This window comes from Sebastes umbrosus, chromosome 7, assembly GCF_015220745.1.
Source record: "Sebastes umbrosus isolate fSebUmb1 chromosome 7, fSebUmb1.pri, whole genome shotgun sequence".
Lineage (NCBI taxonomy): Eukaryota > Metazoa > Chordata > Actinopteri > Perciformes > Sebastidae > Sebastes > Sebastes umbrosus.
In genome coordinates, this window is record NC_051275.1 from 27,815,749 (window position 1) to 27,830,659 (window position 14,911).

Consider the following 14,911-nt stretch of genomic DNA (forward strand, 5'->3'; position numbering starts at 1 on the left):
TCACAGCCATTCCAGTGAGCCAACATGCACATTACCAGGACCCTGGCACACCTAAACGGAACAGTTTACCCTATAACGACTTACCCCTTCATTGCCAATTTCCATCAATCCATTAGGTGCCCTCAGACTTTCCCTCCTCTCTGCATCACCTGACTGCCCCACCCACCTGTTCCAACTTCCCTCATTAGTTCTGCAGTTGCCCCGCCCACCCCCTCACCTGCATCTCTTTTCCTCATCAGTCACTCACTACAGTATATATACCGGCCCCTACCTGTTTTCTGTAAATCTGAGACTGGCTACCTGCCTGTTTTAAACTGCTGCATGATCTTTTTTGGTCTTTGGATTTCTTTGCCCATTTAGACTGCCTTCCTGGTCTTCACCCTTGCCTGCCTCATTACTCCGTAAGCTTACATACTTCCATATACATATTTTATAAATTCCTGAACGCTCCATCACTCTACCACTATTGTCTGCATTCTTGTCCTTCCCTGGTTGCTTGATTCACCAGCCTTGACAGTGCTCTTAGAAGAAGAATGAAGAGCTGGGTGGTGAATACACATAATTATTCCACAGAGGGAGAGAAGGAGGTAAAAGTGAGGAGGAACATTAGAAATAGATGGATACTTTTTCAGGATAAAGATGTGATTTAAGATCAGGCACAACATGGAAGACCTTTGTGTACGGACTAACCTAAATGTTATCTCTTTTGTAGCTGCTACTGAACTGTAGTTTTACAACCTCGATTACAATACTAACGTGTGCGTGCTAACATGGCTGCTTCTGTTTAAACATGTACAAAGTGTTCTGTGTGGTTATGTTATTTTGCATTATTAAGGCAGATAGGTTCCTGGAGGAGTGATTTGTTTAGATGGGAGCATACATTAGTGACCACATTTAGACCTGTATTGCCACTGAAGGGCAGAAGCACAGGGTTAAATTGTGGATTTATGAGGAGGGGGAGCCAATGCGGTTGGGGGGTTGGTTATGAGTGGGGTGGTTTCTACAGACCACACTGTTTTCATAGGGACTATTTCTTAAGTAGAAAGTAGTTCAAATGAAAACTGTTGTGTTTTGTGGATCTGGACTGTCCAGACTAAGAATGGCACTCTTTATGGAAAGAGATGCTACTGTCAAATTTTGGAAATGCCACTTTTCCTTAATGCTGTACGACAAACTAAATTCCATTCACCTCCATCATATTGGTGAAATTTACCAGACAGCCATCTCAAATTGAATCTAACTATCTAAATGGCCTTAATACCACCAGGGAGAAGCGAGAACATTTTCATTTTTTTTATCTCTAAATATGTTTTGATAATTTGGGTGAGGGGAGCCTTTAAATTAATTCACCTTGAAGTCCCAAAAGACAATAATACAACACACCAAATATATTCCCAAATACACTGCCAGTGGCAATTGACAGTTTTAGTTTTGCTTGAATTTATGGTTCAGAAACACTGCAGTTCCTGTGTTAAAAGATCTATTTTGCACAGCCAAGTACCGATCCTGCTGCTGTGTGATCGCCACAACTATTTAATAAAGTCGAAGACAAGGAGCCTATATTCGACATCTGTTTGGTCAGTGTGAGACAGTGTCTGAAAGAGTTGGCAATGCTGTAATACTGAAGGAGACAGAGCTCCGGTGGCCCAATTTAATCCCTGGGCAGTAGAAGCAAGCTGTGAACACCAACATACTGTATTATCACCATTTAAGTTGATATATGGCAAACGTATTAGCTAGCAAACAGATTCTTGTTTACACATCCAGCAGTACAGGGTAACATTATCTATTGTTATTCATTGATTTGGAGTCGTGTCTCTGGCCTCCTGGCGAATGTGAGACCAATATTCACTCTTGTTAAGCTCTGTTTGGTCTCCATTTACTACGGAGAAAAATAATGGTCTCTTTAGCAGCTAAATGCTCCACTATGTTTTCTAACTATGTCTGTCTGCTGATTGGTACTGAGCAGGTAGTGTACAAGGGGTTTATAAAACTTTTTCGCTGGAAACTGCTGCAGGCTGTACTGATGAAAGCAGGGAGAGTGAATCAAGCGAATAGAAACAATGAGCTGAAAGAAGATAAAGTGCTCTGTAGTAGGGAGGAGGTTTGTTACGAGTGACCCCTTCCACACACATACACATAGCAATTCAATTCATTGTTAATGGTTAAATAATGATTACGGTAGTTTTAAACAGTGGAGTACAACCACTGTCAAAACAACTTCTTATTTCTTTAATTTGGTTCCATCTGCTCTCAACTCTGAGCGTTAATCCTCCTGACTTTGTCTTTCATTCCCCAACTTTCTTTAAAATGCATACATCTTTCCATTTATTCCCACGAACGCCTCCAGAGTCGGAGGGAAACTGCCAAGGAACTGCAAATGAGCAATTACTAACGCGGGCAAACACAGAGGCAGATGTGTGAACTGAGAACAAAGACGTATAGATTAACACAAACATTGATGTCAGGCAGAGAAAGAGAGGACGAGACAGCACACGAGAGACAATTACAGAGAGGCTTGTGATATGTGGCCGTCAATGGGCTTTTACTGTTTTTTACTTGTGGCGAGAGAGGGGGGGCTACAGCTGGGGTGGCTTGGTCTCCATGGAAACTGACATTCTCTTGAAGGTGCTTGGCAGCCACCGCCAATTGTTGAGCTTGGGTAATGGTTTGAAATTCTCCGTAAAGTGCCTCAGAGGTTGAGATTAAATTCAACCTGCTCGGGGTAGACTCACGCAGTGACTAATCACACCGGTTCAGAGGGAAGGAAAGACTGCGCTTGATGGCATTCAGACAGGGAAATATATAGCCTGTTGCTCACGTGTCAGATGTTTATTTTTGCTCTTTTGTTCTTGGCTGCCAGTCGCTCTATAAAATATTATTTATCATATTTTTTTAGAGACATTTCTTGCATTGATAGTCTCTAATCGCTCTATCCAACCGTCATTGATTCAGTCCTGCCCTGCTGATCCAACCAGGTAATTTGCAGGGACATTTTCAGATATATCAACTGTTAAAATAACAGCACTTGTTTTTCTCTGTTATTCCTGCACTTCCCTCCCTGTTTCCCATGAGCCTTTGCTCCAGCTGGCAGACCAATCTGAATGAGAGTGGTCAGGCACCGCTGCTTAACAACTGATGAAATGATTGCTCCTCTCCGTCTCCAAGTGCCGTTCACTTTAGCCGTACGTAGCGTGAAGACCTGCTGCTGATGGGCCTGTGAACGTCTGCAGCTGAAAAGGATCAGCCAGGCGAAGCATCAGCCTCACACCTCTGGCCGCGCAGCCAGCTCATGCTGAAAATATGGATGATTATTACTGTGTGCGTTGAGAACCTTTAGTTAACTGGAATCAAATTTGTAAACATGGGTAAACCTATTCGAGCACAAGGCATTTTTTAGTGAGTTTGGCCTGCTGCTGCTGTTGGTCTTGTCACACATGAAGGGGGTGTAATAGGATTCTCCATTGAGCAAATGCATGACTCTGTGTTTCCAAGATCATAAGCACTCAGCTCTCTACAAAACGCTATTTGCATTGGTAACATGAAACAGCCATACCGAGGTATTACTCGTGTCAAATAGGTACCATAAGGACAAATACACAGGGGTGTTTATGGGAGGGCTAATCCTGTGATTCAATACATTTTGTACACATTTATTTGGATGAAAACACCAGACATGAACTTGCACATGAACAGCATTGGCATGCAAATGTATCCATGTGTCTGTGTGTGTCAGAAGCAGATTGTAAAGCTTATTTGTATGCTACAGCAGCTCCTGTTGTTTCCAGGCCTCCAGCCTGGGTGGTCAGTCTCTGTTCAGCAGTTTTTCGGCACAGGACATATCGTAACTGCCAGTCTCTCCTCTTTTCACGAGTCTGTAAATGGAACTACAGTGCAATGACAATGAAGCAGTGTTTTGCAAGAATATAAGAGAGACTGGCTGTGGGAAATTGAAAACTATATTAAAGCAGATCTGGCTAAAGTAAATCTGGAGTCTTGAGAAAGTATTGTTATTTAGGAAATACACAGCTAAATGTGTGTTTTCCACAGAAGAAGCCATTCCAAGTGGTTCCTTCCAGGCAAAAAGCTTTTATCACTGATCATAGCATTCAAAGCACTTTGAGTGAAGGTACAGAATCTCAAACACTCACTGTAGCTTTGCAAAATGTTACTGATCAATCCGCAGCCAGCACTGGACCATCCCACTGAGCAGATCCTGTTATCAGACAGCAGACGTAGCAGGCATCTGTTAGCACATGAAAAACCAACAAGACAACAGGTCGAGATCCAGCAGCACGAATTGGTTGGTTCCCGTGCATCAGCTTCAGACTGGAAACCAGTAATTGAGGGTAGAGTGCTTCGGGGAATTGGGGAGAATATGTTCTTTTGGGGATTTCACTGCTGGCAGTGTTGGTGGGCACAATTTGGCACTGGGAGGCGTATAAAACATTCATTCAAATTCCCAGTGAATCCATTATTTATTATGTATCAGAATGAAGATGCAAACATATCTACAAAGTATTTTCTGTTTTGTCCTCTGTGGCCAGTGAGCATTACCAAACCTCTTAGCACAGAGCTGAAGTAATTAATCATATTATGCACTGTAGCAATATCTAATGTGCCTTTGCAGTAATCTCTCTAACAGACTCTTCTGGTACTCTTTAATACCAGGCGAAGCAGTGTTTGCTGCTACCACACTGTCTCTGTTACAGAAGTGCATACAGTATGTGTGTGCACATGTGATGTATTTAGCACACATGGACGTTGACTTTTTTTGGTGGATATGCACCCTTGCACCATAATTACTTTATGCTCCGTGCCAGGGAAGGATTTAATTAACTGCCCCCTCGTCAGGGTAGATAATTAGTCAGTAACACACACATGCACTCACACACACACTCTCTGTCTTTCTCTCAAACACACATAGGATAAGTAAATGTTTGCCATGCTAACACTAATGTTGAGGCTAGAATGTACTAACAATTACTTGCTGTTGCAGGAACATAAAGTACAAGTCTTGAGTGACACGGCTCAATAGGCAATTATAGAGGAGTATTGAGAGAAGCCGCAGACAGGAACCGAGCATGGTGTGGGTTCTGTCTGCCTACGGAGAGAAGCTAATGTTGTTGATTTTTGTTTAAATTGCTTCATCAGTGCGGCAGCGCACTGTATGATCTGCTCAGCCTCGCTCATGCTCGCTCAGAACACAACAGTAATTATGTTTTCTTCTCTTTTTTCCCCTGCAGGTTCAAGGTTTGATCTGCACACAGGGAAAGGTAAAACAAAAGTCTTCAATTTACTTTATTATCTTTTTGCTCTTTCCCTACTCTCCTTTTTTTTTTCTCTGCACGCGGAGGGAGATGGGAGGATTTGATTGGCAGGCATTAGACTGTGTTTGCAATTATGTGTGTTCATATTGTGTGTGTGGATGGATATAGAGGCATTACTGGGGAGATTTGTGGCCCAGTTTTGCCGTTTTCACTGCAACACTAACACATGCACACACAGATAGTTAGCGCGGCCTGTTATCCTAATCATGGTGAACATAAAATGTGGATTAGGGGTGTCTTATGGTATCAGTCATAATCACACACAAACACATACTGAAATACCCCAGCGCACATGCACCTGCCGCTGCAAAAAAAGACGTTTTAATGTCAGATATTATGTCTTGACACGGATTCCATCTGAGAGATGGTAATTCTTGCTTAGTTTAGTTGATGTAAGTGTCTTGTAAGGTCCCCTGCTGTGTGTATTTTTGCATGTGTGTTTAGCTAATGACTCGACAGGATGTCTCTCCCAGCTGATTTTACAAAAGAATAACAGAATATCATAATTTTTTATCTATCCTGGAATTTGACAAAGTATTTGTTGTGTTGTCCAGGATGACGGTTTTGTCGCCGTTTTGGGTTTTGCCATCTAGGCAGCATTTGATCATTATGCCGATGGCGGACCTACAGCTCTTTTTGGTCTATTTCTGGCAGATGGAGTCTGTAACGGTTTATGTCTGTGGCCTTCCCTGTGTAGATCCCAGAGTATTTTAGTCCAGAATAATCCCCACCATCTGCTGTCTCCTCTACTACGTTTTAGTGCTCAGTATCTCTCTCTCTATCTGTCACTCTGGTTTATTTCCTATTGCATTTCCTCTCCTTGTTTTCTCTATATTTTATGATCCCTCGCAGCTGCATCTTCTCATATTCAGGCTCTCAATCTCCATCATCACCTTCCTTCTCCTTCCTCCACTCAATCCCAAATCTGACTGCTCCTTCTTTCTCTTGTAAATTTCTTCCCCTTTCCTCCTGTCCACTTTTCCATGATCTCTTCCTCCTCCTTTTTAATATTTTCTTTTTGTTTGTCCTTGTTTTAAATGTCTGGATGTCTCTACACTCTCTTCTCAGTGTTTCTCTCTCTCTATCCATCTCTCCGTCCACACATAGCCCATGCCCACGCCAACCACTCTCCACAGGATGTCAAATCCTAATCTGGGCTTCATGCACACAGACTACACCCTCTGGTTTCTAATTTGAAAGTCCTAAATCAACACCATTATTTCCAGCAAAACTGCTCCTCAGGGGTTGGACCAGCTGTTCCTAAATCCATCGCTGAGTTGGTGTGTTAAGTCCCTTCCTAAGTTCTTAGTAACTACTAGCTAGTTTCAAACTAGTGATTAACTAAATTGGGTCGCCCAATTCAAACTTAAGGAATGTCTTGGCTCGTAATGTGGAAATCCGTTGCTAGGAAACATCTGTAGCACCATCCAATCAAAAGCAATCAACTATGTGAACAGGAAGTCAACGCAGCATCACAAGCTGTAATAACAGTTTTGGAAAGCCAAATGATACATTACCTGGAAAAAAACCGTAACACCGCATAAGCGACCATATCGAGTCATTTAATTGTTATTAGCACAATTTACTTTTTCATTTTAGGCCTATTGTGTTATTTTTGTGAAATGTAATTTAATATCTTCCCAGTTTACATCATTATTAAACAGCATTTTAATCAAATGTCGGATCAGATATGATGATCATTTTTCTTTCAACCTTTAAAAATCTGTATCTAAAGGATCATGTTTTTACGTATATTCGTAAGCTAAGTTCTGTCCATTGGTTCAGTTAACTACGCAACACTTACATCTGACAGTGGTGTAAATATTAAGTAACAAATCAAGAGTATAAGAGCTCTTTGTGTACGACTTTGTGCAGTGCATTCCGTTTTAATTTCTGTGTAAATAAAAAAAACGTTTATGTTATAGTTTTGCTAACTTTGAACTCACTAACAGCTGGTGCGACTGGCTCCAGCAAAGCCAGAAACAACGAACTAATTTGTGCTGCTGACAAAATGCAGAACAACTTACACTGTTACAGGCTACCAGCTCATCAAGGAAAGGATTTAACAGTTTATAACAGAGCATAACAATTAAACAGGCAATTTCACAACAAGGATGAAACATTGATTATAGTTCAGAGGTTAGACAAAGGGGCTCGTAACTGAAAACACAACTGTAAAAAAGATAATCTGCTTGCTTGGAAAATCATTTGAAATATGAATGGCTCTCATCTTCCTCTACAAGTACCCCTTAGGTTCTCTGGGAAAAGGTAGTGGACTCTCAGCTGCTCCGCTTCAGTTGATCTCTGGCAAATGGTACACAACTACTGGAGAAACCCTCCAGTGTGTACGACTGTATCGCTTATTTCCTCTGTCTTCTTCTCCCAGACTGATGCGCTAAGTGAGGCTTAGCTCTTTGTCAAATTAATACAACTGAGAACATGACAACAACAGTTCACTTAGAGTGGAAATACATGCATTTACAACGTTGACGATCTCCATAGACAGACAGTGTGTGCCATAATGTGAAGGTTTATTCTCCTTGATGGATTCAGCGTGCCCCTGAGTGACTCGCAGCGACAGCAATGACAACAATAGCAACTGAAATACAGACAGGTATGACAAACCCCACCTCAGTGACACAGTTGTCAGCCATGTACAGCACTCTGTACACAGCTGGATTAACAATGACTGAATGGATTAGTGTGTGTGTGTGTGCGAAAGCGAGAGAGTGAGACAGAGACAGAATGATAAAACACGGTGGTGACTCCTGTGTCAAGTGGGTATTTGATAAAGCCGGATACCTTAAACAGATACCGATAATACCCCGAGATCATCATATTTTGGCTCGGCTGCCAGTGACATCACAAAAACCATGCCCTCCACATGCACATGCGAGCAGACACCCACCCACAGCATCATATCCTCGTCATCTGACCCAAATCCATTAGCACTAGGAGTCACAACCTCATCCACCCGCTCCTCTCCCTCAATTTCTTCCTCTTCCGCTTCCTCCTCTCTTTTTCTTTCCCCAACATAAGGTCCCCAATGTGGGACATTTTCCTCCGCCAGCTCATCTGAAATGACATGAACAGAGACAGTCGAACAGTGAGATTAAGCACGTAGGTGTTCACAGCCCGGTGGGCACTTATGTTGCAGCGTTTTAAAGTCGCAGCTAAAGAGCCAGTCTCTCTTTTACGCCACTCAGAATGACACATTTATCAGTTCTTGCCATTTTACGGTCCTCTCAGGGAAGACAGTTATATAAAAGCAGATAAAGATAACGTCAATCACAATACAGACATCATCTTGTGTTAAAGCATCTGCAGCTTGAGGCTTAAGGCTAGTTGTCCTCTAAGCTCATTTTCTTGGTTTTAATCAATGGTAATGATGATGCTCCTTGAAATATTTGTTTTGTTGTTTTTTAAAGAACGCCACAAACTCTCTGTGTGTGTGTGTGTATGACAGTAGTATGATTGCCAGCTGGGCCATTTATGCTTCAACTGCATGCCTCCCTGCTGCTGTAAATTGCTTTGGATTGCTGTTAATAGCTACTTTTGCCATTTTCCCTGCGAGTCCAATATGTAAAAATCCGCCATGATGTCATTCTTCTGTAGCTCCTTTATCCTCACTGCTGCGATGCATTTCTTGGATTACTTGTATTCTAACATTGCGTAGCGCTCCAGAAATGTCAGTAATGAATACAAGGCATACAATCTGCTTGACTATTCAAAAACGCTCCTAATTGAAATGCTGAAAAGACAGCTCTGGCTAATCAGCTTAGAGATGTAGTCCGCAGTTGACGGATAATAAAGAGGATCTTAGTGCTGAAGAGTCTATTACCACCCCTGTAATGAGGAGTTCACACAATATGATCCGAGGACAATGGAGGGATGTAGGGAAGTTAGGAGGGAGAGGGTGGCAGCAGGCACGGAGGAGTAGAGGGCTGCGGAGATGGCTCCTATTGTTCACAAAGAGGTGTAAAAACATCACATCAAAGGGGCTGAACACCTACTGCAGAAAAGCAAGTTTGTAAAAACAAGTTTTTAAGTGGAGATTTAAAGGATGTGACTAATGTAACGAGTTGAACTGATGCAGGATATAACCCTGAGTGTGGGTGTAAATGTTCACAAATGCATAATATGCCTGAGTCAAATCACAGAAGTCAAGTAAATCCTTAAAATGAATTGTGAAATCTACTGGAATTCAGTGCAAAGACACTGTACTGAAACTGGAGCAACAAGCCCTTAAACTAGATAGAATAGGTTGTTTGTCAGTGCTTTACAAAATGTCCCATATGACTACAACTGAGTAGAAGCGCTGCTGGGTCTTTGTGGTAATCACATACAGGTGCTCTTTGGATCCTTCAGGTGTACTGTACCTGGAACATTATATAGGTGTGCAAGCTACTGCTGAATGCTGACAGCGACCCTGATGAAGACCTATGTCAATGGTCATTTTAAACAATTATTGCCATGTCAAATAAAGGCATTTTAATTTTGTTCAAACTCTACAGTGTGCTTTGATTATTTTTGAATAGAGACTTGCATTTTGTGCTTTTTTGCGATCATGTTCCACCAATGCAATGAGCCCTTCACAAGATTGAATAGTCCCATATGACTGTTTTCAAGACAACTGATAGGAATGTTTTCTGATGTACCAGCTCTATGGATAAAGTATAGTTAATCTTAGACAACTAAAAATACTGAAAGAGATCAGGCTTGAACCGGGGTCTCCAGTGTATGTGTCATCCCTAAAGGGGTTTGAAGGAGATAACAATGTCAGACTACTTTGGCACTATGTAAGAGAGGGCAGTCTGGGTCCATCAAAAGGGATCTGTTGTCAGGAGAACGTTAACACATTGTTGTTTTCAGCATTGGGTCAATCAACCGTCGCTGTCGGACAATGTCAAAGGGAGATATGTGATCCGTCGTCTTTGTTGTTGGCTGCTGAGATGAAGATGTGAACAGGCTTTACCTCTCAGCCAGGAAAAACAGACTTGGAAAAGATAAAAGCATGAATATCTTTCTCCAATTTAGAGAACAATAATATTCATATTTTTTAATCAATTCTAAGTTGATTAAAACTCAAAGATAAGGTTAAGTCAACAATTAACTCCTACACATGTCCTTCTAAGGTGTAAAAATATCTTGTGATTGTTTTCAATATAGTATATATTATTTACCCGATTCGACTGTTATCAGGCCATTAAATAGACGTTATGAGCACAATAGATATGGCTCAATAGGGGTCTGCTACGCCTACTACGTTATAAAAGTGAAAGCCAAACGAAGCAACCTGTTCTAACATGTTGTAAAACTGAACGAAACATTACATTTTGAACACAAACAAAAGTGCTTCTTTACGTTTAGGCAACAAAACTACAACTTAACCTATTAACCCACATCTATGGTGCTTATAGTGACTGATAACACCTATTTATTAGCCTGATAACAGTCTAATCGGCTGTTATATTACAAGATTACAGATTGATTCCTGAAAGAAGAATACAGCAGAAGATGACAGTCCCACTTTGACCTCCCATTACCATGTATATGTCCAATATGACTAACAAAACTAAGGTAACAGGTGGAAATAATATATGTACTGGACTGGTATTGGAGGAAGGTTTTATTTTGGTTATCATGACAAATAATTTTTCCATATTGCCACAGCAAAGAATCTTACACAAGTTCCTGCAAAACAACAAAACAGTTTCTAAACTTCTTTGCTTCCTGCAGTAAACACCTCAGAGAGGCTGCTTTGTGGAGTACAATAATGCACCTTGTTTCTGACATGATGTATCTTGGGAAATCGGTGCTGCAGTGAGTACAGTTAACATCACGGTGCATCACCGCGCTGCTGACGGCTCCGGCGGAAGGATAAAAATGCCACGGGACGTCTCTCCCCGGACTGTCCGTCACTCATCTCTCTCTCACTTTCACTCCCTCTCATACTCTTTCTGACCCTCCAACCTCACCTTTCCACACTCACACATACACACACACACACACACACACACACACACACACACAGTTTCCAAAGCCTCTGTTTATGAGACGGACAGAGGTCAGGGCTGTGCAGTATGAGTGGAATGACACAGGACACACTCACACTATTCCAAGCAGCTCACTACTCTGCTAAAAGAGGGCAGTGTGACATGAAATCTTATCTTAAAGTACACAAGTAACCCTCACTCTTCTTATCTTGTTGTAAAGTTCATTTGGCAAATCTGTAGAATGTATTTAATAATATCTTAATCCTATTAAGGTTGAAACAAACACCAGTTGGAATTAACAGTACATGCCTCAGTTATTGCCGGGTCTCTCAGATGTCTAATTTAAATTAACCTGTCCTTGTACTGACTGTTGGCACTACACAGGAGCCCCTCATGACATTATTTACACACACTGGTACACTAGATATCTTATCTGTCTTCTATATTTGGAACTGAACTTAAAGAAATACTTTGACATTTTGGAAAATACGCTTTTTAGTTTCCTTGTTGAGAGTTATATCAGAATATTGATATACTGTAACTCTCATATCCGTAGCACAAAGACTGGAAACGGGGGAAACGGCTATTCTGGTCTCTGTCAAATTCGCCTGGCAGCTCTTCTAAAGCTCACTAATTGTGTTGTGTTTGAGCAAAAACAACGAGTTGTGGTTTTACAGAGAGCTATGTGCTGAACTATATCTTGGCCAGGAGCAGTGACTATGTGCTATCTCCACTGGTTGACACCCGTAAAAAACACAACTTTGTGTTTTTACACTTTGTTTTTTGTCCTGATTTAAACACACAAGATACAACTTGTCACTTAGTGAGTTTTACTGAGAACCCCCACTGGAAGCGAGACGTGAGCGGCGTGTAAACGTTCTGTCATCCAAGCCACACTGACTCCGTCTTCAGCCGTCTGTCAGCACAACGTATCCTCATACAACAATTCATATGATATCTTACGAAAAAGTCGTTCCTCCTTTTTTGTTTGTTTTCCTTCGAATATCCAGCAACACGTGTCAATTTACACTTGTCACATGCATACAGTCTTTTCAAAATGAACTTTCATCCTCACAGGAAACAACTTGGTTAGGTTTTGCAATAAAACTACTTAGTTAGGTTTAGGAAAAGATCGTGATTTGGCTTAAAATAACTCCGGAAGTGGCGTAACTTGAGTACGTAAATTACGTGATAAATGAATTAACGATGATTTCTGGATTCACACGGGACACGAACGCCAGTCTCCTGGGCGAAAGTCCGGTATTTTTTGAACCACCCATCCACCCTGGACCCACTGCCTCACTATGAAGCGTTCACCGCTATCTATATTTCCTGGTTGACAATTACGTAGATTACATACAAATTAATTTTGTGGGATATACACAAATTACAATGCATTACTTTTCGTAGGTATAGCTACGAATGGAGACCAGCAGTGGACAGCGACCAAAATAGTTTTCATGTTGGCTCCAAGGGAAGAACTCACCAGTGTTTGTAGGCCTATGTCTTGGTTTTTATTTATTTACCATGCCCACTGTAGCGAGTGAGGGGGAATCTCCCTGTAGTGAATCAAGCCAGCTCACAGACAGACTGGGAGCCTTGATCAATCAATGTAGACACGGTTAATAAATCAAAACACATATACAGCGGGGTATTTGTGTGATTTAAACAGCTGTCTATGCAGATTACGCTTCACTAAACGCAATAAAAATAGACTTGAAGCATAAAAAACGCGGGGGGTCTCCGTGAGACGAGCAGTGTGGATTGATACATTTAATAAGATGGAGGCGTATCTGTTCTGAAAACGCTTCCAGTTAGATTTTCAGTTAGTTTCAGTTAGAATAGGTTGATTTCCGTACCTTTGCTGGTTCCCCCATCTCCAGTCTTTGTGCTAAACTAACTGGCTGCTGGCGGTAGCTTCATATTTATCCTATGAGTGATAAGTGGCACGCCTCAGAATCTAACACTAGTTCTATGAATTCTATTCTATCCTCTTGTATTGTATTTTATTCTACTCTCTCCTGATGTGCCAAGACTATAATATATGTTAGCTCTCTCTGCTCTGCCCTCCAGCCAGGGATAGGACTACTTTTCTCTCTCCGTGTGTAAGGTGGGCAGATGCCAGCCACAGGAACGGAAGAAAAAGGGCACAGCTAAAGTCCCACTGCTCATTACCGACGACAACGCTATCATTAATCATCACACCTTCAAGTATGTGAGACCTGCAGGATATAAACCGTGAGGTGGGTTCAAAGGGTGGCGGCAATTTGGTATGGACTTACCATTATATAGGCCATGACAAAGTGACAACAGCCATGTGTTTATCTTTAACAAGGTCAGTGACTGTGGTACTATCTTACTGCCTGTTGAAAAGTTGTTCAACCACATTGTTCCATTTGCACATGCATATTTTTGTATAAGCATGTTTTCACAGTTCTTCTGTGCAGTATAAAAGAAATCAGCAGCAGATTTTGAATGCAAAAACAACGTTACAAAGAGATTTGAATCATTTTGATGTGCTTTAGGGTGCTCCATTTTCACGTTGAGAGGTCTTTTTGAGCTCCAACCTGAGGTGTGTGGCAAGGGTGAGGTCAGGCCCTGAGGCTCAGGCAGTGGTTAGTGGCAGGCGGCTAATTTAGAAAGTGTTGTGTCAGAGTAATCGGAGCTAAGAGAAACATATCACACACACACAAAGACTGCCTTCCTATCTGGCTGACTAACTACTACACACTTGACCCATTTGCCTCAATGGAACAATTCATCGTAAGTAAATGAAAGAAAAGTTGTGTGTTTGGAAGGAGTAAGAGTGCTTTATAAGGACAGACAACAGATGGGGAGGAAATATGGTGAGTTCAGAGAGGTGGGGCTGGAAGAGGAGAGTTGAAAGTTTTGTCTGTGATTGACAGAGAGAGGAAGGGAAGGAGTGAAAGAGAGGGGAGAGGGGGGGGAGAAAGGGAGGGAAGAGAGGGAGCAGCTGTCCTTAGATGTCTGTCTCTGAGGGCTCAACCAGGAAACATCTTTTAAGTTTCCCAACCTTGGCATTTGGACACCAAGAGGAGTGCAAAGATACGAAAACAGAGTCCTGAAATGAACGGACAGGATGGAGAATATTGTCTGGCATCCGTCTCATTCTGACTGAACTAATATCTCTGAATAGCAGCTTTATTTTCCTTTAAAAGAGAGATGTTTTTGGATCAGAGGTTTCATATGCAAGCTGGGTAAAGTGTAATGTGTAACCTTTTCCTTCTTGCTTTTTAAATTTGAATTGCAGAATTACACGCTCTGCTACTGTACAGCACATGCTTAGGGAGCTTCACAGTCCCATTAGTCCCATTCAAGACCGATTATTGCATAATTTCAGAAATACAAGAGTGGCCGGGGGAAATGAGGCAGATTTTTATTGATTGACCTTTTGGAAATAAAACGTTTTTTTGTGTGCCATGAAGCATCGTCCTTTGAGCCAGCAGAGCAACACGATCCATGCTCCAACCACCTGGAGTGATTGTCATAATCACAGGAGCACCGATGAGGAATAGTCTGGAGCGTGTATTGATTTCTGCTCCGTTTTGTATTGTAGTTTTGGCA

The 14,911-nt window shown here is 41.7% G+C and overlaps 1 protein-coding gene across 2 annotated transcripts in view; it reads left to right on the top strand.

The window, feature by feature from the left end:
* igsf11 (immunoglobulin superfamily member 11) overlaps window positions 1-14,911 on the top strand; it is a 109,262-nt gene that overhangs the window by 26,778 nt on the left and 67,573 nt on the right. For both annotated transcript variants that reach the window (XM_037775445.1, XM_037775446.1), the window contains one exon: window positions 5,247-5,276. In XM_037775445.1, coding sequence (XP_037631373.1) covers window positions 5,247-5,276 — 30 coding nt within the window. The remainder of the gene's footprint in view (window positions 1-5,246; window positions 5,277-14,911) is intronic.